Source organism: Nicotiana sylvestris, chromosome 2 (assembly GCF_000393655.2).
Source record: "Nicotiana sylvestris chromosome 2, ASM39365v2, whole genome shotgun sequence".
Lineage (NCBI taxonomy): Eukaryota > Viridiplantae > Streptophyta > Magnoliopsida > Solanales > Solanaceae > Nicotiana > Nicotiana sylvestris.
In genome coordinates this window covers 186,097,461-186,120,300 of record NC_091058.1, presented here as the reverse complement: position 1 = coordinate 186,120,300, position 22,840 = coordinate 186,097,461, and the positions used below count along the sequence as shown (strand labels likewise).

Below are 22,840 nucleotides of genomic sequence, written 5' to 3'. Positions count from 1 at the left end.
GCCCAGATTTCGTTGCTATCCTTGTTGATCCATTCAAGCAATCATTGCCGGGCATTAATGAAGATTTTGAACGAAGCCCATGTTCCGGACAAGCTCTCAGTGAAACCATTTGGAGAAAATAGTGCACAAAATCTTCGAGGTAAACCGAGTGACATTTTACGACGATGAGTTGCCAGTAGAGGGTATAGAACACAACAAAGCACTCTATTTGAGTGCGAAATGCGAAGACTCGGTGGTCACTCGAGTACTGATTGATAATGGGTCCAGTGCCAGTATCTGTCCTTTGGCCACTCTGAACAAACTGAAAGTTGATGATGATAGGATTCATAGGAACAACGTCTGCATCCGAGGTTTTGATGGGGGTGGTACTGACATAGTGGGTGATATCATACTGGAATTGACAATTGGCCCGGTTGAGTTCACCATGGAATTTCAAGTGATAAACGTGGCGGTGTCGTATAATCTTCTGTTGGGGAGACCCTGGATCCACGCAGCCAAAGCAGTGCCTTCTACACTACATCAGATGGTAAAATTTGAATGGGATAGACAAGAGATTGTGATACACGGGGATGACGGTACAGGCGCCGTTAGTGATGCCATTGTGCCCTTCATAGAAATCGACGATGACAAGGGCCCATGGGTTTATCAGGTTTTTGACGCAGTCTCAGTAGACAAAACTCCTAAGGGCGGGGGCCTTCCACTTCCCAGAATCGCAGTTGCGACCGTCATGGTAGCCTTGGAGATGTTGAAGAACGGGTTTGTGCCAGGCAAAGGTTTAGGGGTTGATCTTCAGGGTATTGTTCAGCCAATTTCTTTGCCCAAGAACCTGGATACTTTTGGGCTGGGATTCAAGCCTACGGCAGCAGATGTAAAGCGGGCCCGAAAGTTGAAGAAGAAAGTTTGGGTTCTTCCCAATCCAGTTCCACGTCTTTCCAGATCATTTGTCCAAGCAGGTATTAGAGAGTTGTCGGTCCCGAAGGTTCTCAGACCACTGATCGGGTCAGATGGAGATTTGAATGAGGGCTTTGAAAGGTTGTTCGCTGATGTCAACATGATAGAAGCTGGAGAAGGTTCCAGTAAGGCAGACATACAGTTTGTGGGGCCTAGGGCCAATGTCAACAATTGGATAACTACTCATCTTCCTACCCGGAGGGAGTCTTGGTAGTAGGCTCTGGATTGTTCTTTCTTGTTTTCTGGATTATTCCAGTGTTGTAATCCAGTTTTTGTTTTATTTTTTTTGTATTCGGCAAAAGTGTAAAACTCTGTTATCCCGCAGTTTAATAAAGTGAAAGCTTTCTCTCTTTATTTTTGTTTTAATTCTGTTTTCTTCTTTTCTCTTTCTGAACAGTTCTCTTCATACTGGTCCTAATGACATGACATGCACAATGGATCTTCAACCTAGTCTAAAAGATCAATCTGATTCCGAACTAATTGTAAAAAAGGTCGATTATGATGATGAATCGGAATACGATGAGGATGAAGCCTTTGAAGAAATAAACAGAGAATTAAGCCAGTTCGAAGAAAAACCCAAGCCCAACTTAAATGACACAGAAGCTATCAATTTAGGGGATGCAGACGATATCAGGGAAACTAAAATAAGCATCCACATTGAACCAAATATCAGGGAAGAACTAGTCAAAGCACTCATTGAATTCAAAGATATTTTTGCATGGTCGTACGATGACATGCCGGGATTAAGCACTGATTTAGTGGTTCATAAATTGCCCACTAACCCGGCATGCCCTCCCGTCAAGCAGAAATTGAGGAAGTTCAAGACAGATATGAGTGTGAAGATTAAAGAAGAAAGTAACCAAGCAGCTGCAGGCAAAGGTTATTCGGGTCACTCGATATCCTGATTGGTTGGCTAATGTGGTGCCAGTGCCGAAGAAAGATGGGAAGATCAGAGTGTGTGTCGATTACCGCAATTTGAATAGGGCAAGCCCAAAGGATAACTTTCCGTTACCCAACATCCATATCTTGATCGATAACTGTGCCGAACGCGAGATCGGGTCTTTTGTAGATTGCTATGCGGGGTAGCATCAGATTCTGATGGGTGAAGAAGACGCGGAAAAGACGGCTTTCATTACACTGTGGGGGACTTATTGCTACCGGGTAATGCCATTTGGTTTGAAGAACACTGGGGAAACGTACATGAGAGCAATGACTACTGTGTTTCATGACATGATACACAAAGAGATTGAAGTATACGTGGACGATGTGATCATAAAGTCCAAGCATCAGGAGGACCACGTAGCAGACCTAAGGAAGTTTTTCCAAAGACTTCAAAGGTACGATATTAAGCTCAACCCAGCCAAATGTGCATTTGGTGTTCCATCTGGAAAGCTGTTGGGATTCATCGTCAGTCGGCGAGGCATTGAGCTGGACCCGTCAAAGATCAAATCCATCCAAGATTTGCCACCGCCGAAGAACCAGACAGAAATAATGAGTCTGTTGGGAAGGTTGAATTATATCAACAGGTTTATCGCTCAACTCACAGCAACTTGTGAACCCATCTCGGCTACTAAAGAAAGATGTCGCGGTAGAATGGACGGCAGAATGTCAAGAGGCATTTGACCAAATCGAAGGATATTTATCAAATACACCTGTGTTGGTTCCACCTGAGCCGGGGAGACCGTTAATTCTTTATCTAACGGTCCTAGAGAATTTGTTTGGCTGCGTATTAGGGCAACACGACATTACAGGAAGGAAGGAGCAAGCCATCTATTATCTCAGCAAGAAGTTTACAGGCTATGAGGTTAAGTACACTCAACTCGAGAGGATATGTTGCGCCCTAACTTGGGTAGCCCAGAAATTGAAGCATTATCTGTCATCATATACTACTTATCTCATTTCACGCTTGGATCCACTGAAGTATATTTTCCAGAAGCCTATGCCTACAGGGAGGTTAGAAAAATGGAAAATATTGCTCACGGAGTTCGACATCGTCTATGTGACGAGGACGGCCATGAAAGCCCAAGCATTGGCTGATCACTTGGCCGAGAATCCTGTTGATGAAGAATACGAGCCCTTGAGGACGTATTTTCCTGATGAAGAAGTAATGCATGCAGATGAGTTGGAATTATCTGAGGAACCAGGTTGGAAGCTCTTCTTTTATGGAGCCGCAAATGCGAAAGGAGTTGGAATAGGAGCGGTACTTATTTCTAAAATAGGACATCAATATCCTGTTACGGCACAACTACGTTTCTATTGTACCAATAACATGGTTGAATATGAGGCATGCATTTTGGGTTTAAGGTTAGCTGCGGACATGGATGTCCAGGACGTCTTGGTCTTTGGAGACTCGGACCTCCTGGTGCATTAGATTCAGGGTGAATGGGAAATAAGGGATTTGAAGCTCATACCATATCGACAATGTTTGCACGATTTGAGCAAGTGATTTCGATCAGTGGAGTTCAGACACATCCCAAGAGTTCACAATGAGGTTGCCGATGCTTTGGCCAATTTAGCATCGATGTTGCACCACCCAGACAAAATTCATGTTGACCCATTGCATATTCAGGTTCGTGAACAACATGCTTATTGCAACATGATAGAGGAAGAAATGGATGGCGAACCATGGTTTTATGATGTCAAGGAATACCTCAGGATGGGGATATACCCGGAATAGGCACCGGAGATAAAAAGAGAGCCATTCAGCGATTGGCAAATAGATATTTCCTTAGTGGAGGAGTGTTGTACAAAAGAACCCTAGATTTGGGATTACTGAGATGTATAGATGCTGGTCAAGCCACGACAGTTATGACAGAGGTATATGCTGGAGTTTGTGGGCCACATATGAGAAGATATGTGTTGGCAAAGAAGATTCTTCGAGTAGGGTACTATTGGCTCACTATGGAGCGTGATTGTATCAATTTCGTGCGAAAATGGCATCAATGTCAGATACACGGAGATTTGATTCATTCTCCGCCGACAGAATTGCATACGATGTCAGCACCATGGCCATTTGTTGCCTGGGGCATGGATGTCATTGGACCTATTGAGCCGGCAGCTACCAACGGTCATAGGTTCATTCTGGTGACCATCGATTATTTCACTAAGTGGGTTGAAGCTAAAACTTTCAAGTCGGTAACCAAGAAGGCAGTGGTAGATTTTGTTCACGCCCATATCATCTGTAGATTTGGAATCCCGAAGGTGATCATCACAGATAATGGTGCTAATCTTAACAACAATTTGATGGAAGAGGTATGTCAGCAGTTTAAGATTACACACCGCAATTCCACCCCATATCGTCCCAAGGCAAATGGAGCAGTTGAGGCAGCCAACAAAAACATAAAGAAGATACTTCGGAAGATGGTAGAAGGTTCGAGGCAATGGCATGAAAAATTACCATTTGCATTATTGGGTTATCGCACTACTGTTCGTACTTCAGTAGGTGCAACTCCTTATTTGTTGGTATACGGAACTGAAGCAGTAATACCGGCGGAGGTTGAAATTCCATCCCTTCGGATTGTCGCTGAGGCTGAGATTGATGATGACGAGTGGGTCAAAGCCCGTTTGGAGCAGTTGAACCTGATTGATGAAAAGATATTGGTAGCTGTGTGTCATGGCCAGTTGTATCAAAAGAGAATGGCAAGAGCATACAACAAAAAGGTGTGTCCCCGGAAGTTTGAAGTGGGCTAGCAAGTGCTGAAACGCATCCTCCCACATTAGGCTGAGGCAAAGGGCAAGTTCGCCCCGAATTGGAAAGGGTCATTCATTGTAACCAGAGTGTTGTCCAACGGCGCTTTATGTTTAACAGATATCGAAGGGAAATGCGTCGACATGGCCATCAATTCTGACGCAGTTAAGAGATATTATGTATGATTTCTTTTAATTGTAATTGTTGTTTGTTTGTATTTGGCATTTATCGGAGAATGAAATGACGGAGACAATTCCTTTTTCTATCCAAACACTTTAACCTTTGCTTCCCCTTTTGAGCCTTATTTATTCTTTCATACCCCTCTTTTGGAATCAATAATGAAAATGAAAGAAAAAGAGAAAAAAAATAACGATAATAAAGAAAAAAGAAAAGTCACAAGAAAAACAAAGGAATTGGGAACTACGTTTGACCTGATTCCTCAAAGAGGATACGTAGGCGCCTCACGGCTCGGTCATAGTGTAACATAGTGTAAAAAAAAAGAAAAAAAAATCCCCAAGCAAGAAAAACTGGGGCAGAAGTTGTGTTTGTAATTTTGGAAAGAAAGTTTGATTCCAAGAGTTGTACTGTTTTACCCATCAAAATTATTTTGAACTTTTGATACCCATTTTCCTTTTAGCCATACACAAAAAACCCATATTGATGTCCAAAAAAGACCTCCCGATCAGCCTCCGATAAGTGCCAAGTCAAGCAAACGGAAGTCGGAAATAACACTCTGATCCCCAGCAGAGAAGAGGATCATAAAGTGGAAATGAATTGATAGCCGAAAAGAATCCCCAGAGAGAGTCATATCGGCAACACTCCAATCCCCAGCTGAAAAATAAAATAAAATGAGAGAGTCTTATAGGTGAAAACCTGCATAAGCACCATAAGGCGACGGAAGATGAGAGAAATAAAACGAGAGAGTCTTATCGGTGAAAACCTTCACAGGCACCATAAGACGACGGGATTTGAGAGAAATGAGGGAGTCTTATTAGTGAAAACCCCTCGAAGGGCACTATGAGGCGACAAGACAAGATTGGCGGGAAGGATCCGCAGTTAGCAAAGAGTTGAGTGCTTATTTATCCCCGGCAGGATGAGGCCGCCCGAAAGATTGATTGATACAAATAGACTAGGTTGATTAATCCGGAATGCACGACATGATTGTTGGGATCGGTTATATCATTCAGATAAGTTCTTTTCTTTCTTTTTCCCCAGTATTTGTTCAGAAAGACTTCTTTTTTTTCTATCTTTTGAAATCATCATTTTTCATTTTTGGTCTAAAGACTTTATCTCCCCAACAGTTTGTTTTTGAAAAGGATTTTCAGAGCTTACTACCAGTTGCCAAAATGGTGCAAAGCAAAATGCGAATAGGACAGGCCAAAGATAAGGCGACAAAGCGAAAAGAAGTTGGTCGCAAGACCAAATGATGAATGGGTCTAGATCCCAAGAGGACCAAATTTCCAGGGGAAGTTGGAGAAAAACGGAAAAGAAACAGTTAAAAGGTTATGAGGATCCCCAACAGATTTGCGAGATACAGGAACAACTCCGACAGATTCTCGACCAAGTTCCGCAATGGTCGGACAACACAGAGCGGGGAAGAGAAAAGAAAAACCATCCCCAGCAGGAGTATCTTCCTCAGCAAATAATATCATCCCCAACAAGTTTTGTAATAAAACGCAAAACAGGGAAAGGGAGAAGGGAAAAACCATCCCCGGTAGGAGTGGCACAACCACTCACCATGTTTTAAACTAACAAATTTTTCTTTGATTTGAAGCAGGGAAAGGAAATGTTATTGACAGCGGGAAGACATGGCCACAAAAAAGATTATCAAACTGGGGCAGAAAATTTTCTCTCATTGCAAAAATTTTCTTTAAATCATATACCCACTTGGGGAAGATGGAAGATAACACAAATTTTGAAGGAAGTGGAATTCCCCGCAGTTTACGGGAGAAAGAATACAAGTTTTAAAGAAAGCAATCTTGGAAGAAGCAAGATAACCCAAGTTTTAAGGGTAGTGGTCTTTGAATCAGTATCATCCCCACCATTGTTAAAGGGAGGAAAGTAACTAGTCTTAAAGAAGGAAGATAATTCCCCAGTAGTGTTATCCCCGGTAGGTTTCAGAGAAGTGAAAACACCAGCTTGAGGAAAGTAGCTCCAAGTGGAAGGAAGACACCAACTTTAAAGGAAGTAGTCTGTGAAGAAGGAAAATAACATAGTTGTGAATAAAACACCGGTGTTGTCCCCAACAGTTTTCGGAGGAATAAGACACCAGTTTTGAGGGAAGCAGTTGAAAGAAGATGATTCAAGTTAAAGGAGTCAGGAGCCCGCCTGGAGAATGGAGGCTGATTTATTTTCAAAGTTGCTGATGAAGTCAGGAGCCCGCCTGGAGAATGGAGGCTGAATTATTTTTAAGTTGTTGTTTGAATCAGGAGCCCTCCTGGAGAATAGAGGCCGATTTATTTTCAAAGTTGCTGATGAAGTCAGGAGCCCGCCTGGAGAATGGAGGCTGAATTATTTTCAAGTTGTTGATGGAGAATGGAGGCTGATTTATTTTCAAAGTTGCTGATGAAGTCAGGAGCCCGCCTGGAGAATGGAGGCTGATTTATTTTCAATGTTGCTGATGAAGTCAAGAGCCCGCCTAGAGAATGGAGGCTGAATTATTTTTAAGTTGTTGTTGGAGTCAGGAGCCCGCCTGGAGAATGGAGGCTGATTTATTGTCAAAGTTGTTGATGAAGTCAGGAGCCCGCCTGGAGAATGGAGGCTGATTTATTTTCAAAGTTGCTGATGAAGTCAGGAGCCCGCCTGGAGAATGGAGGCTGAATTATTTTTAAGTTGTTGTTTGAATCAGGAGCCCTCCTGGAGAATAGAGGCTGATTTATTTTCAAAGTTGCTGATGAAGTCAGGAGCCCGCCTGGAGAATGGAGGCTGAATTATTTTCAAGTTGTTGATGAAGTCAGGAGCCCGCCTGGAGAATGGAGGCTGATTTATTTTCAAAGTTGCTGATGAAGTCAGGAGCCCGCCTGGAGAATGGAGGCTGAATTATTTTCAAAGTTGCTGATAAAGTCTGGAGCCCGCCTATAGAATGGAGGCTGTTAAATTTTAAGTTGAAGGAGTCAGGAGCCCGCCTGTTAGAACGGAGGTTGTTATATTTGAAGTTGATGAAGTCAGAAGTCCGCCTGCAGAACAGAGGAATGCACGTCAAGATCAAGTCAGAAGTCAGTAATGCGGAGGGTCACAACAAAAATACCCCCAGCACGAATCCCATTTCAGAAATCAGAAAGAAGACTACAAGAGCAAGTCGAAGATATATAAGATTCTGTAATCATTAGTTTAGTCTAGCTTTTGTTTTCTTTCTAGCAATGGTGTAATAAGGAGGTCAGTAAGCAGTAGTAGCAGCAGTAACAGCAAAATCACAGTTCCATGGTAGTCCCAGCTACCAAAACTTCCCGAACTACATTGACCTGATTCCCTTTTATCCAGGGATATGTAGGAAACCTTTGAAGCAGAGGTTCGGTCAAAACTTTCAAAAAAAAAATGCTTCACACGGAGTATTCAAAAGGGCGAAAATCGCTCGTATCCACTCACTTTATCTTTGCACGAAACCTCTTCGTATTTCCGGACAAAGAGGGGCAGCTGTGAGCACGTGATTTTTGCCCTGTACGAATTACTCCCAAAGAATTCAAAATAAAATAATTTTTATTTTTGTATGCAATTTTGTAAATTTTCATGATATTTTCTGTTATTGTTTGCATTTCTTTGTGCATGTTTATTTGTAAAATTAATGAAAAATACAAAAAAAAAATATTGTAGTTAATTTTAGGATTTACTTTGACATTTTGAAATTAATTAATAAATATATGAAAATTTAAAAAAATAGGTATTTTGCATTTTTAATGTTTAAGTTAAATTGTGTGATTTTCTTTTAATTCGATATTTAGGTATTTTGCATTGAACTCTTATAAGAACTTGAATTGAAACTATGTTGATCAATTGTTTGGACTACACTTCCGTTAAAAATGCTTGGGACACAATAATATTAGTTAATAAACACTAAGTTAATGGGATTATAAAAAGGGAAAGACAACTAGTAGTGAAGACAACACTTGTTGATTTTAAGTGTTAAAGATAGTATAGTTAATTGTCCACTAAGGCTTAAAATCAAAAAAAAAAAAAGATTTGAAAGCTTATAAGACACAGAGACCCTTCCTCAAAAAGGGAGGAGCGGCGATTCCGATTTTGGCTCTTCTTCCTCATTTTCTCGTGGGCATCAGGAGAGAACCAGAAAAAAAAACCATCCTCTCTCACTCCTAAGAACGACCAGACCTCTCTCACTCCCTCCCCATTTTCTTTTTCTCACTCACACACGCAAAGTCATAACAAAAATAGTTAAAATTTCTGAGTTCAAGCTTTACACTCTAGATTTAAAAAAAAATACATCTAAAGAAAGAGTAAAATAAGAGTGGTTTCAATTTCTGCTGCACTACCTTGTGATTTCTGAGATTTTGAGCTATCTTTTGGGCTTGGAGTTGAAGCCGCTCTTGCTGGGTTTGTTGTGGCTGAACATTGGCTGGACTAGTAGTTGATTCTTCATACCTAGTTTCTTTTTGACCTTTATTTGGTCGTGGATTCTCTGTTTGATTTCAAGTTACTAGGTATGTGACTATACCTTTGAGTTTCGTTAAAATGTTAATCAAAAATCTGAGTTACATGTTAGTTTGTTATTTGATATGAGATTTATCCACACTGGTGTTAGTTTGTGCTTGTTATGAATATTCATGTCGTCACTTGTTTGAGTATAAAACAGAGTATTGAAATAGTCTTTAAGATTTCTGCTCGTTGGTGAGTTTAATGCTTATTTCCTATCTCAAATTCTGGTGGCCAGATTTTGAAAGAGAATATGGCTTCTTTGGGGCAGCTCCTTCAAGTCATTTTTCCTTTAAAAAATGGTGTATATTATACTGATACATGGGGTGAAAATGATCACTCCTTTAATTACCTCCCTTGGTCTCTGCTCTTGTTTAACTCTTGAAATTATTGTCGAAGGCACAATACTTAAATAAGTAAAGGTGGAAAAAAAAAAAGCAAAACAAAATTCCATAAAGAAAAGAAACAGAGGGATATATATGCTTAATTACTGATAGCTGTTTTATTATGTATGCTATCACTTAAGTTTAATATGCACCTGACCTATCCATGTGCTCTTTCAAACATAATTCAAGAAGAGTTAGAAGTTGCTCTTTCCAATTCAATCACAATGGGAAAATATTTATAAAGTTACTGTTGGCATGGACATAAAACGTGAAAGGAGCAAATTTGGCTTCAAAGGTTTAGCTTGAATGTTATAAACACTTGTTGCTTCCGGTCAAGTATATTGTTTAATCCTCACTGTATTTTCAATTTCTTAATAACTAAAGGTGATAATCTGGTTAGTTTTATTACTACTATTAGTGCTAAGATCTGTTGCTCCCAGTCACGTGAGTTTTGGTTTTATCTAATGTTATTAATGTGTTTGGTTGATGAAGGTTTATGGTAGATCCTTTGCCGTATTTAACTCCTTCATTCATGTCATTCACTGTTTGTCCGCTCCCTTATGGCTTGGGAGATGAAGAACATATGAACATCGTAGCTTACTTTAGGCGCGATTAATTTTAAATCATTGTGGTCATGGGTACGGTTCCCGTGGCATGGTCATGATACGTAAATCTCAATCGAGGCGTGCCATTAGTTGAATTTTCATGGCCCTCGCAAAGTTGAAAAATGCATAGTTGCTTTAGGTGCGTATTTTAAAATTTACCTTCCTAAACTCGGGTGCGCATTTATGTGACCCAAATCCAAATCTCAACAACATTGGATAAAATGTATTGCGGACTGCGAGTGCATTTATGTGACGTGGTTCAAGACGTATTTTAAATGACGTTGCAATTTTCCTAAAAATGAATAAAAGCGGTTATAAAGTTAAAATTGAACCATATGCTAAAGCGTGTATTAAAATCAGATAAATAAGTCGAATATGACAGTTGAGCGACCGTGCTAACACCTTCTCCCGGGTTAACAGAATTCCTTATCCGGATTTCTGGTTCGCGGACTGTAATACAGAGTCAATCTTTTCCTCGATTCGGGATTCAACCGGTGACTTGGGACACCATAAATCTCCCAAGTGGCGACTCTGAATTAAATAATAAATTCCGTTTCGATTGTACTTTAATTGGAAAAACTCCCTTTGCGCCTTTGCGGTGGCGCGGGTGAAAAAGGAGGTGTGACATAGAATCGTCACAACTTAAGGAGCATTTCTTAATTTATTTGACAATTTGAAGTTGTAAAACTTACACATTTGCTCAAATTTTCAACTAGAACTAAAATTCGAAAATTCTCGAAGTCCAAATACTTCTTAACACCAAGGCAAGACTGTTCCACTTTTTTATTATTAGTAAAAGATAGGCAAGTTGCACAAGAAAGAGTAGAATATGAAGAAAGTCTCAGAATGTAGCACTACATATTCTAGCTGCTGGAAACAGGCACCAGTGAACCAATGCTACTCTATTACTCAACGGCAAAATTGCATTCACTTTCTTTATCTATAGAAAACCACCAAGAACTATGAAACGGGCTGAATCAAGGAGTTCAGTAAAAGAGGTTCATTTTGACCAAGAAGCTTTCAGGATTTTAGTACAAACAACATCAACATGTGCTTCCTTACCATGTTGATTAAATCAGAATTTTCATCTACTCTTATCACTAAATTTCTTGATTAGAGCCGGTGCAGAATATCAGATTCTTTTGGATTCGTGTATTTGCTGCCTGCCCATATGTTCAGGAGGGCGTGGCAGCCATTAAATTTCCGAAGACTGAAATATAGGACATTGTGATCCCACCTTAGCCAAGCAGCTTGCCTCCTGTTGTACTCGGTCTCAAGGAGATTCCTGAGTCATCCCTCTATAATTATATTTTTCACCTTCCCCTTCCAACACATAAGGGTCAAGCAGGCTGTTCCAGGTCGCGACTTATCTTGAGTTAAAGAATTTCCTCGCCAATCAAAAGCTGCAATATCTCGATAAGACCATATAATCCCTTACATAAGATCAGGTCCTGGAATGTTCAAATTCGGAACTAAGTTTGAGTTCTCCCATATATTAAGAAAGAACTTAATATCAGCAATTAAAGTACAAGTGGAAATCAACTACTCCCCCAGACAGTGGCTAAAAGCATAATCAACCACTCTTGTTCGAATTCATATGACATTGTTTCCTTCTTTAAGTCCATCCGGAAAAAAGGGGCACATTTCTACATTGTAGACTCTTTAATATTAACATTCCTTTTCTTTTTTTCTTTTTTTCATTTTTTGATACTTCTATAGTTGTAAACTATTTAATCTTAACATTATCAGTTTGATTTGATGACATACTCTTACAGGAGTTGACATGGGATGTTGAAAACCGCAAGATAATACTGGTACTTTGGTATATTATGTATATTTAGCATACTTATTAGGTAACCTGGTGGAACAGTTGAGGTGTACGCAAGCTAATCCGGACACTACCATCATAACTTTTTTTTTTTTTTTAATATTTAGGTAATTTGTCATAAGTCCTTTTTTCCTTAAATTCTACGTCTAAGCAAACACGGTCATCTAAAATAAAGCAAAGAGAGTCAGTTTCGAGTTCAGCAACAGGTCTTTTTACTTAAAAAGCATTTGACTTCAGTAAAAGTGAAGAAAACTCGATAGCTTTTTCCTGAAATCTATACTGTCCATAAAGTCATTTAACCTATGGTTCCCAGCTCACCCAGAGTTCCAATTGTGTATGCATTGTCAGATAGATTTTGATTCTCATCAACAATGTTGCTCGGACTCAGGTGCGGATCTAAAGCTCGAATTCTTCATCACATATATTTTTGGATTCAGGGATATGGATCCAAGTGCGGACATCGGTGCTGCAATAGGGCCAATAAATGTACTCCCTCCAGTCCACAATAAGTGACCACTTTGCCTTGGGCACACCCATTAAGGAAATACTAAATTCTAGACAAAAATAGTTAGTGTGACTAAACTACCCTTAATTAAATATTGCAGCATAGTTATAGTAGCACTTACTTCTCTTCACATTCTCTTATCAAATATGAGTAAATGACTTTTTAGGGATACATACATAAGGGTAATTTTGGAAAAACAAATTGAATTTTTTCTTGATTATATAAATGACACTTATTTTGGACCAAAATAAAAAAGCAAATTGGTCACTTAATGTGGACCGGAGGGAGTATATTACAACATATAGATTTATATTTCGATTAGTTAAAGTTATTAAACTAAACTAAATTTAATTCTTTATATGGTACCTAAGATTTTATTCATAAGATATCTCATGTATTGGCAAAGTGTTCTCTCTGTGTGATCTATAGGACACGAGTTCGAGCCATAGAATCAGCCAGCCACTAATACTTGCATCAGGGTAGGTTGCTTACATCACACCACCTTGGGGTTCCAGCCCTTCCCGAACCCCGTGTGAACACGGGATAGTTCGTGCACTAGGTGTGTGTGTATGTATATATATATATATATATATATATATATATATATATATATATATATATATATATATATATATATATATATATATATATACACACTTCTTGGTCAGAGATGTAGCCAAAAGCACCCTAGGTAAGTTGACCAAATTTCCATGTGGATCCATACCCACACCCAAATAGTGTCGGATCGAAACGGGTGCGGCGTGGATTTTGAAGGGTCCAAGCAGCATAGCTTAACAATGGTCAGAAAAGTCACATTTCATCATGGAGGAGCTACCCATAGGAAAGACCTAACATTTTTTGCAAAATTCTTACTCCAAAAAGGCCAATTGCGTAATGGCAGATGCATACTCCTATGCCACACAACCCAGGTTTAGTTTAGTTCAAGTAAAAGAAGCCAAGATACGAACTTTGGCAAATAGAGCAAGATGTTATCAATGAGCAGAGTAAGGAAATTACTAATGATGTCAATGAGGAGCTTACCAAAGTGAAGAGCGAGGAATCGTTGTTTACAGAATCATTTCTACAAAGCTATGCTAATCATCCTTGTGCAGAAAATGTGTAGGCAACCCTTAAGCTCTCCCTTTACTATATTATGGGCATTTCAAGCTGAAGATGAACTTTTTTTCTGCTGCAGGAAATGTCTAGGCAATGCAACTTTTATTTTTGTTGGCTTCATTTATTTCAGCATAACTTCTGAGCCATCAGTCACAAGAACTCCATCACTTTAATTCAGCTTGGTAGGATATTCATGCTCTGCTTCATTCCACTGCAGCAGATCACAGAGTATCCATGGGGGAGGATAAAAGCAGATCTCTCAAGTGTTGAGAATGCATGTCCCTGATGAAACTCATCCAACTTATAGATACGTTTCAAAAGAAGCTATTCTTCCTGTGGTAGGGAGTGTGAGATGGCTAGGGCTTGAGTCTGAAGCTAAAAGCACATCTGCCATGTGTCAACAATATATTCATTTCATAAACTCATCCAACTTATAGATGCATTTTCAAAGCAGCTATTCCACTCAAGTCTCAACAACATGAATTAGCAATTTTACAATAGACTTACTAAACAATGATCTCATAAATCTGTCTTGACCAAAAAATTTCAGAAAATGTAACTTCTTTCTTCCCTCATACCTATCCAAGTCCATCACATGAATGTTTTTGAGTTTTTATTTCATAAAGGAATCTGCTCACTGTAATCAAGCTTAATCTGCTCTCCAGGATAGTTATATAAGATCAACTTCTAGCTCTAAAATTATCAATCACAAGATAGACATGGATCATCTAGTTTCTTAAAATAAGAAGCCAGTTGGCACCACCAATAGCAACATCTATTGATTAACTTGCATATCTCATGCCAGGTTCATGATGCCGCCATTACTTCCTGAGAAGCATTTTCCATCCCCTTGTCACCACATAACCTCTGTGACAAGCTTCGCACCCCAAGAGTCTTATATTCCCACACAATATCAGATATCTCATCTTGAGGCAAACATATACCGTGCTGTTTAACTGACTTGTGCAGCTGGCAGAAAAACTTAGGATCCTGTAAGTTGATATATTCACACAACACCTTCTCATGGTCAGGGATCCAGTTCCTTGGGAACGGAGTATAATCACATGATGGGATTGAAGACGTGCGGGAAAACTGAACACCTTCAATAGCATCAACAAGTCCCATCCTCAAAAGATCTGAATACTCAGGTGCAGAATTGTTGGTGTGCTCCCTCAATGGACGGCTTAAATCACGGGAGGCAATCTTATAAACCTTGGCACGAGATTTCAGTCTATACCTGGCAGCATATAACTTAGCCAGAGAGCTGCGAACCACATAAGCACAAAACCCAACAACTTTTCTCCGATTATCAGCATATCTGAACCACTCAGCCATTGTCTCAAGAAATTTGTTCATTTGAGAATTAGTATGAGCTTGACCTGAGTAAAGCATTGGTGTGCAAGGCAGTGGCTCCGGATCCCTATCACCTTTCACAAGCTTGAGCTTCCGAAACTGGCGAATACATTGTTGCAAGCTAGCAGCGACAGAGAGCAAAGTCCCTATACCTTTTTCACTCACTATATTACCACCACTCGCTGTGTAACGTAGAGTCGGATAAATTACACGACGGCAAATAATATGATCCAAGAACTGAATTCCCCTACTAATATGCTCCACCTCTATTTTTGAATTGTCCAATCTAACCCCAAATATCCTCTCACAAAATTCGATTATCTCTTTCCTCATTTCCACCGCATCCTGTCTAGGCCCCCGAATTCCAACCAAGAAATGACCACCAAACCTAATAAAATCCATCTTCCGTGTCTTCTCTTTCCCACTTGAAGGAACAAACTCAGGCCACGCAGGATTATGACAACCATCATCCATAGAATATTTCCATATCGCATCTCGCTCACAAGGCCTAAAAAACTCAACTATTTTCTGTTCCATCATATGATCGAGCTCACTAAGAAACACATTAGCTAGCAAAGGACTAAGAATTCCACAACAACCATAATTGGGTATCTTAGCAGCCTCCTGTGGAGCAAAATCAAAGAATGTCCTTAACCAATAAGGGTCTGGCTTACGGTCATTCTCATTCAAAGTCCTCTTTTTCGTCCGACCTTGCTTTCTTTTCTTACTATTCTTCTCTTCTTCGTCTTCCTCCTCTCCTAATCGGCTCCTCACGGGAGCTCTCAATCCTGATTTGATCAAGTTCAACACTTTCTTATCCTTCACAGCTTTTTCAAGACTACCCATAACAACATTAACATCAACATCATCAAAAACCTCACTAATATCTCCTTTCAAGAACCACAAATAACCAGCAAAGTTACTTCTGATGGTCCTAACAACAGTATGCGGATTCCTACCGGGACGAAAAGCATGGGACTTTGATGAAAACCTAGGCTCAAAAATGGGTTCAAGAATCATGAGTAAAACTTGTTGTACCACAGTGTCCTGAAACGGCGGCGTTTTAGAAGTCAGTATATTGTGAAGCTGGCGCCTAGAGAGCTGTTCCGTAATGGGTTTTTCATTAGGGCCGCGAATCAATTGGTGGGTTTTTGCGTTCCAAAGGAATTTTCCGTGGATAACAGTATTCCGGAGGGATGAGAGGTCGGATAAGACGTGGGAGTGGAGAGCGTTGCGGGGTGGGAAAGAGCCAGTGAAATGAGCATAGGTGCGTTGGTAAGCGAGGACCCAGAGATCGAGCTTTGAGAGAAAACCGGTAATGTTAGTGAAGAGGTTTTGGGGTTGAGAGAAAGTTTTGATCCAGAGATTAGAGAGGATTTCGACTGGGTCTTCCTTGAGGAGGGCATGAGGGTCTTGTTGCTGTGACAGTGGAATGGAGTTGCGGTGGCGGGGCTTGCGCGAGAGGTGGGAGATGTAGCGGATGGACTTGGTGCACGGAAGGTGTTTGAACTTTGTTCTCAGTAACATCTGAGATTTCAGCAGACTGATTCATGCAAATGTCGCTGATGGCATTAGGAGGTTCCAAAATTGAATCGGCTCTATTTTAACTTAACAAACGGGCATGCTTACCATCGAACCAATGGATACCAATTTCTTAATGTTCTTTTGCAATAAATAAAATTACCTAACAACAATAACTTCCTTAACTTCTAGATCATGCTACTTTTCAAGATGTTGTGAAGGAAACTTGGCATGTTGACTTCAGTGCTAATCCTTTCATTATTTTCAATCACAAATTGAAGAAGTTAAAGAGAGCTCTTTTAGTGTGGAGTAAAGCTACTTATGAGAATATTTTTCAGAAGGTTGCTAGTTTGGAAGAGGTGGTATTGGTGCATAAAGCTCAGTTTGAACTCAATCCTACTCAGCTCAATAGAGAAAGGCTCCAAAAAGTACAGGCAAATCTCATCAGGTACTTAAACACTTGAGGAAGAATTCTGGAAGCAGAAATCAAGAATGACATGGTTTAAGGATGGGGATGGAAACACAAGACTCATTCATGCTCAGGTTAATGGGAGGCGAAGAAGATTACAATTAAAGAGGATTCAAAATAGTGAAGGCAACTGGATTGAGGGCAATGACCCAATAGTAGAGGAGGAAGTAAAGTTCTTTCAAGCTCAATTTCATGAAAATAGTGTCCCTAATGTTTTTGGGATTATTGACCATGTCCCTAGCATGGTTACTATGGAGAACAATCAAGACCTTGTGAGACAACCTACAAAATCAGAAATCAAGTATGTTGTTTTTGGTCAAAATGGAAATAGTGCTGGAGGACCTGATGGCTTCACTGGTAAGTTCTTTTATTGTTGTTGGGAGATCATAGGAGGTGATATTTTTTCTGTGGTGATGGATTTATTCAATGGACAGGAGTTACCTAAGTTTGTGACTCACACAAACTTAGTACTTTTGCCTAAGAAAAAGGAAGTGATCACATTTCAGATATGAGGCCTGTAAGTCTTCGCAATTTCATCAATAAGGTGTTCTCTAGAGTTATTCATGAAAGGTTAGTCAATTTACTGCCTACACGTATCTCAGATGAACAAGATAGATTTGCCAAAAGTAGGAATATTGTTGAAAATGTATTATTGACACAAGAAATAATTACTGACATTAGGCTAAGGACAAAGGCTGGACCTATATTGTGATCAAATTAGACATGACAAAGCATATGACAAGCTTTCTTGGTTATTCATGACTAAGGTGTCGAGGAAGATAGGTTTCTGTGACAGATTTATTCGGACAATGTATGGTATAGTTCAAATAATTAGTATTCTGTGTTGATCAATGGCCAGCCTTATGGATTTTTTAAATCCACTAGAGGAGTCAAGTAAGGTGATCATTTGTCACCTACATTGTTCATTCTAGTTGCAGAGGCTATGTCAAGGGAATTGAATGCTCTAGATTTGAATCTATACTTTTGTGGATTTGGTTTATCAAAATGGAATCCAAAGATCAATCATCTTGCTTATGCTTATGATGTCATAATATTTTTTTCATAAGATGCAACTTCACTATAATTGATCATGGAGGTTTTGAATGCTTATGAAATGGCTTCTGGAAAGTTAATTAATAAGGTCAAATCAACAGTATACATGCATCATTCTATAAGTATTAAAGTGGTGAACAAGGTTCAAAGGATTACTGGAGTAGGTAGGCAGGAATTTCCTTTCACCTATCTAGGCTGCCCCATTTTTTATGCAAGGACGAGAGTGGACTAATATCATGGTCTCATCAACAAGGTGCTTGACAAACTTCAATTGTGGAAAGGTAAATTACTCTCTATTGGTGGTCGGACAATTTTGATATCACATATTTTTTAAAGTATACCAATACATTTGTTGTCAGCTGTGAATCTTAATTTCCTCTTTTGTTATTAACAAGATGCACAAAATGTTTGCACAATTTTTCTGGAGTAAATCAGTTGGAGGAAAGAGTAGGCATTGGACTTCTTGGGACACATTATGCCAACCATGTGAAGAAGGAGAGGTAGGGTTTAGATCAATTCATGATGTCTCCAAAGCATTGTTTTGTAAACTTTTTGGTGAAACTTTAGAACTAAACCTACCTTATGGAGTTATTTCATTAGTCAGAAATATTGCAAGAAATTAAATGCTATGATGGTACCATGTAAAGACGGATCTCATGTTTGGAAGAAGATGTTGGAATGTAGAGATGACATTGAGCATCAAATAATATGGCAACCAAGAATGGGATCTTCCTTATTTTGGTTTAACAATTAGACAGATTTAGGGGCCTTGTATTTCATTACTCCACATGACTTTTATTGTGATGAATCTATTCACAATGTTTATAAGGTGGTACAGGGGGGAGTCTGGGATGAGAACATATTGATGAACATTCTTCCTTATGATTTGGCACTACATGTTATTGAGAATGTCAAGCCTCTAGTGCTACATGAAGATTTTGATAGACCTTTTTAGATGTTGGAGGCCAGGGGTAATTTTACTATCAAATATGCCTGGGAATATCTTAGGAGAAGAAGACTCTAGCATTGCATATAAAAATATATGGGCGAAGGGTTTGCCTTTTAAGATAGCTTTCTTTATGTGGAAGATCTTGAAAGGCAAGCTACCTCTTGATGATACATTTTGGAGAATAGGATATTGTATATCTTCTAGATGTTGGTGTTGCCTTAATCCGGATGATATTGGCTCAGGTATTCTACAAATCCTATGCAACTCATACAGTGTGGTACTATTTTCTTTCAAATGCAGGCATGTCAATGGATGGCTTATCTTTGCAGCAGGCAGTAATTATATGTTGGACTGCCTAGGTTGTTTCTAGGCTAAAACCTATTTTCCAGGCACTTTCTTCCATCATTTTATGGGAGCTTTGGAAGAGAAGAAATAGCTATAAGCATGGGGAAGTTGTCTCAGTCAACAAAGTGATCTATCAAGTGTCATCTACACTCCAAGCATTGGTCAAAGTAAGGAAGTCAAGCCTACAAAATGTTCCACACAAGTTGCCAGATTTATTGCATACGCTAGAGATTTATACTTCACAGTTGAAAGTGACATTGGTGTTTTGGGATCTTCCTACTCAAGGCCGGATAAAAGTCAATACTGATGAGGCATCAAGGGGAAAACCAAGCAGGAGCTCGATTTGGTTTGTATTAAGGGATAAAGAAGGAGATGTTAGGTTTGCACTAGGTAAGGAAATACAGGAGGTTACTAACATGGAAGTTGTTACTATACTGGAGGCATTGAGATATTGTGTGCAGCTTGGTACATACATATTTTGGTGCAAACTAATTCCATGTTATTGAAGAATATAGTAGAGGGCACATGGATTGCACCTTGGGCAGTGGTTGCATATGTTGAGGAGATCAAAGGTATAATGGAGAGGTGTAATGTTAGGGTCTCACATTCCATGGGAGAGGGCAATAAGTTGGTTGATTACTTAGCTAATTATGCCCTTGATAATGGCTATATTAAAGCACACAGTTTTGATCAATTGGAGGCACAAGATAGAAGATTATGAATAGTGATAAACTACAATGCGCATATCTACGAATAAAGGTTGCTATGAGCTAATTTTCATGGATGTGATCACTAGATGGAGGATGGAGTACAAGGAAGGGGGAGCAAATTAACATCATGCTCAAGTCCTTATGGAGGAGAGCATGGTGGTCCTTTTTATTAGTAACTCTATGTTCTTTTTTGCATGAAAATCTACTGTATACATGTAACGACCCGGCCGTTCGTTTTGAGTATATTAGCCCTGATCCCCTATTTACCGCTCTCTCTATTTTATTTTTGTGGTTATGGGACTTGCCAGGGTATTTGGTTTTGGTTTTGGTTTTGGGAGAGTTTTGGAGTGTTATGGGACACATAGTCCCTAAAGTGGGAGTTTAAGTCGTAGGAGTTTATGTAGTTTGACTTATGTGAAGACGACTCCGTAATAGAGTTTTGATGGTTCTAATAGATGCGTATGGTGATTTCGGTCTTAGGAACGTGTTCGGACGTTGATTTAGAGGTCTGTAGGTCATTTCGGTGTGAGTTGGCGAAAGTTGGAAAATTGGTGGAATTTTGGGAAGTTTGACCGGGAGTGAAGTTTTTGATATCGGTGTCGGATTTTGATTTCGGAAGTTAAAATAGGTCTGTAATGTCAATTATAACTTGTGTGCAAAATTTGGTACCAATTGGAGTTGTTTTGGTATGAATCGGCGTCGGTTCCGGAATTTGGAAGTTCATAGTTGCTTAAGCTTGAATGTGGGTTGCGATTTATTGAATTCATGTTGTTTGATGTAATTTTTTGCCTCCAGTAGGTCCATTAGGTATTTTGTAACTATTTGGAATACTCGGACGGGGTCTCGGGGGCCCTGGGTGTGATTCAAATCGATATCGGATCACTTGTTGGACTTGTGCATTTTTTGAAAAATCACAGCTTCTGGTGTCATCGCACCTGCGGAGGATATGACCGCAGGTGCGGACTCGGATGTGCGTGTGAGGGAGCGCTGAAGCGGAGGAGTCATCCCAGGCCATTACTCGCAAGTGCGAAAAAGGATCCGCAGAAGCGGCTTCGCTTCTGCAGTGAGGAGAAGCGCTAGAGCGACTGTGGTTGCAGGTGCGACACTTCATCCGTAGAAGCCCAAGCGCATGTGTGCTTGGGGCGTGCGCAGAAGCAAGCTTTAAGTACCTAAATGAGGGCCGCACGTGCGATGATTTTTTCGCAAGTGCGGAGCCACATATGCGGAAGTAAGGTCTCAGATGCGACATAACTGGACAGAAAATGGAATTTTTCGAGGGTTTGCTTCATTTTCATTTTTGAGACTTTGAGAGATCGGATTGAGGCAAGATTTTGAGGGATTTTCAGAGGATATTTTAGGGTAAAGATTTTTTACTCGTTTTTTTCTAAACCCCATGAATCTACTGTTAATTCTATCTTCTAATTTGTGTTTTGGAGTTCATAATTAGGGAAAATGTGTAGAAGTTCTTAGACTAAATTCTTGAGTTTTCAAAGGTGAAATGGGATCGAATTTGAATAATTCTTGTATGGTTGGACTCGATATCGAATGGGTATTCAATTTTTATAATTTTGGTCGGGTTCCAAGACGCGGTCCCGGGTTGACTTTTTGGGGCGATTTTTCCATTCTTTGCTAAAATCATAATTTCATTATTTAAACTAGTTTCCTATAGTTATATTTATAGTATGAAATTGTTTTGGCTAGATTCGAGCCGTTCGGAGTTGAAAAATCGAGGGAAGGGCCTTCTAATTGATTGATTGAGCTTGGTTTGAGGTAAGTGACTTGTCTAACCTTGTGTGGGGGAAATTCCCCTTGGGATTTGGTACTGTTGTGATAATTTGTGACATGTGGAGGCCGTGTACGCAAGGTGACGAGTACGTGCATGGGCTAAATGTTGAAATTTCGGTTCTAGCTAGGTAGTTTTTTTTCATTCCTTAATTGAGTTACTTTAGCATGTTATAGTCATCATGTTTAGCCTAATTTCACATGTCTACTTGTCTTATCTCTTACTTGCAACTTGTATTACATGCTTAGTTGAACCACTTGCTTCCGTGATTCTGAATTCCTTACTTAACCGTGTAATTCTTTACTTGAAATTGCTATCTTTAAAATATCTTGTTGTTGAGTTTGGTGTTGAGTTACCAAGGTCGTGGTTTTTGTTGAGGCAAGGTGTAAATTGTGAAACTTTATTTTATTTAGTTGTTGTGTTTTGGTTCTCGTGTTATTGTTGAGGTGATGTTTGGTTGTTTGCACGAGGTTTCTGCCGTGATATTGTTATTGTTGTACAAGGTTTCTGCCGTGCGGTTGTTATATTTTGCACGAGGTTTCTGCCGTGCCGTTATGATTATTGATACGCATGCGGTAGTATAAGATCTGGGTGTTGAAACGCATGCGGTGAGATAAGGTGGGCTTGATATGCGTGGCTAGTAGGGGAACTACTAGAAGCCATGCGGCGTGATAAGGTCGGCTAAAACGCGGGATGCTATTTCGAGGAAAAGATTTTCAAAACAACATATAAAGGCTCCCAAGGTGATATAAGGAAAGGCTTTGAGTTATTTTATGATTGGGACTACGAGGCGATACCGCGGGAATGTCCCTGTTGATCTTCTCTATTTGCTATATTGTTTCTTATTGTTTTCTTTAACATGTAAGATTCTTGTTTCCTTTCGTGTTGTATTTGTTTCCTTTGATTTCCGGTTGTTACTTTCCATAAACTTTTT

General features: G+C 39.7%; 1 protein-coding gene across 1 annotated transcript; it reads right to left on the bottom strand.

Moving 5' to 3' along the window:
• Positions 1–11,099: 11,099 nt before the first annotated feature.
• On the bottom strand, positions 11,100–16,687 carry LOC104236777 (nuclear intron maturase 1, mitochondrial). Its single transcript, XM_009790785.2, has 2 exons — positions 13,649–16,687; positions 11,100–11,725 (listed from the first exon to the last, which is right to left on the bottom strand). Exon 1 carries the CDS (start codon positions 16,601–16,603, stop codon positions 14,531–14,533), a length of 2,073 nt encoding a protein of 690 aa, XP_009789087.1. The 5' UTR covers positions 16,604–16,687; the 3' UTR covers positions 11,100–11,725; positions 13,649–14,530.
• Positions 16,688–22,840: the final 6,153 nt, after the last annotated feature.

Excerpts from the sequence above, each read along its gene's own strand:
- LOC104236777 (XM_009790785.2), bottom strand. The coding sequence starts at position 16,603 with ATGTTACTGAGAACAAAGTTCAAACACCTTCCGTGCACCAAGTCCATC.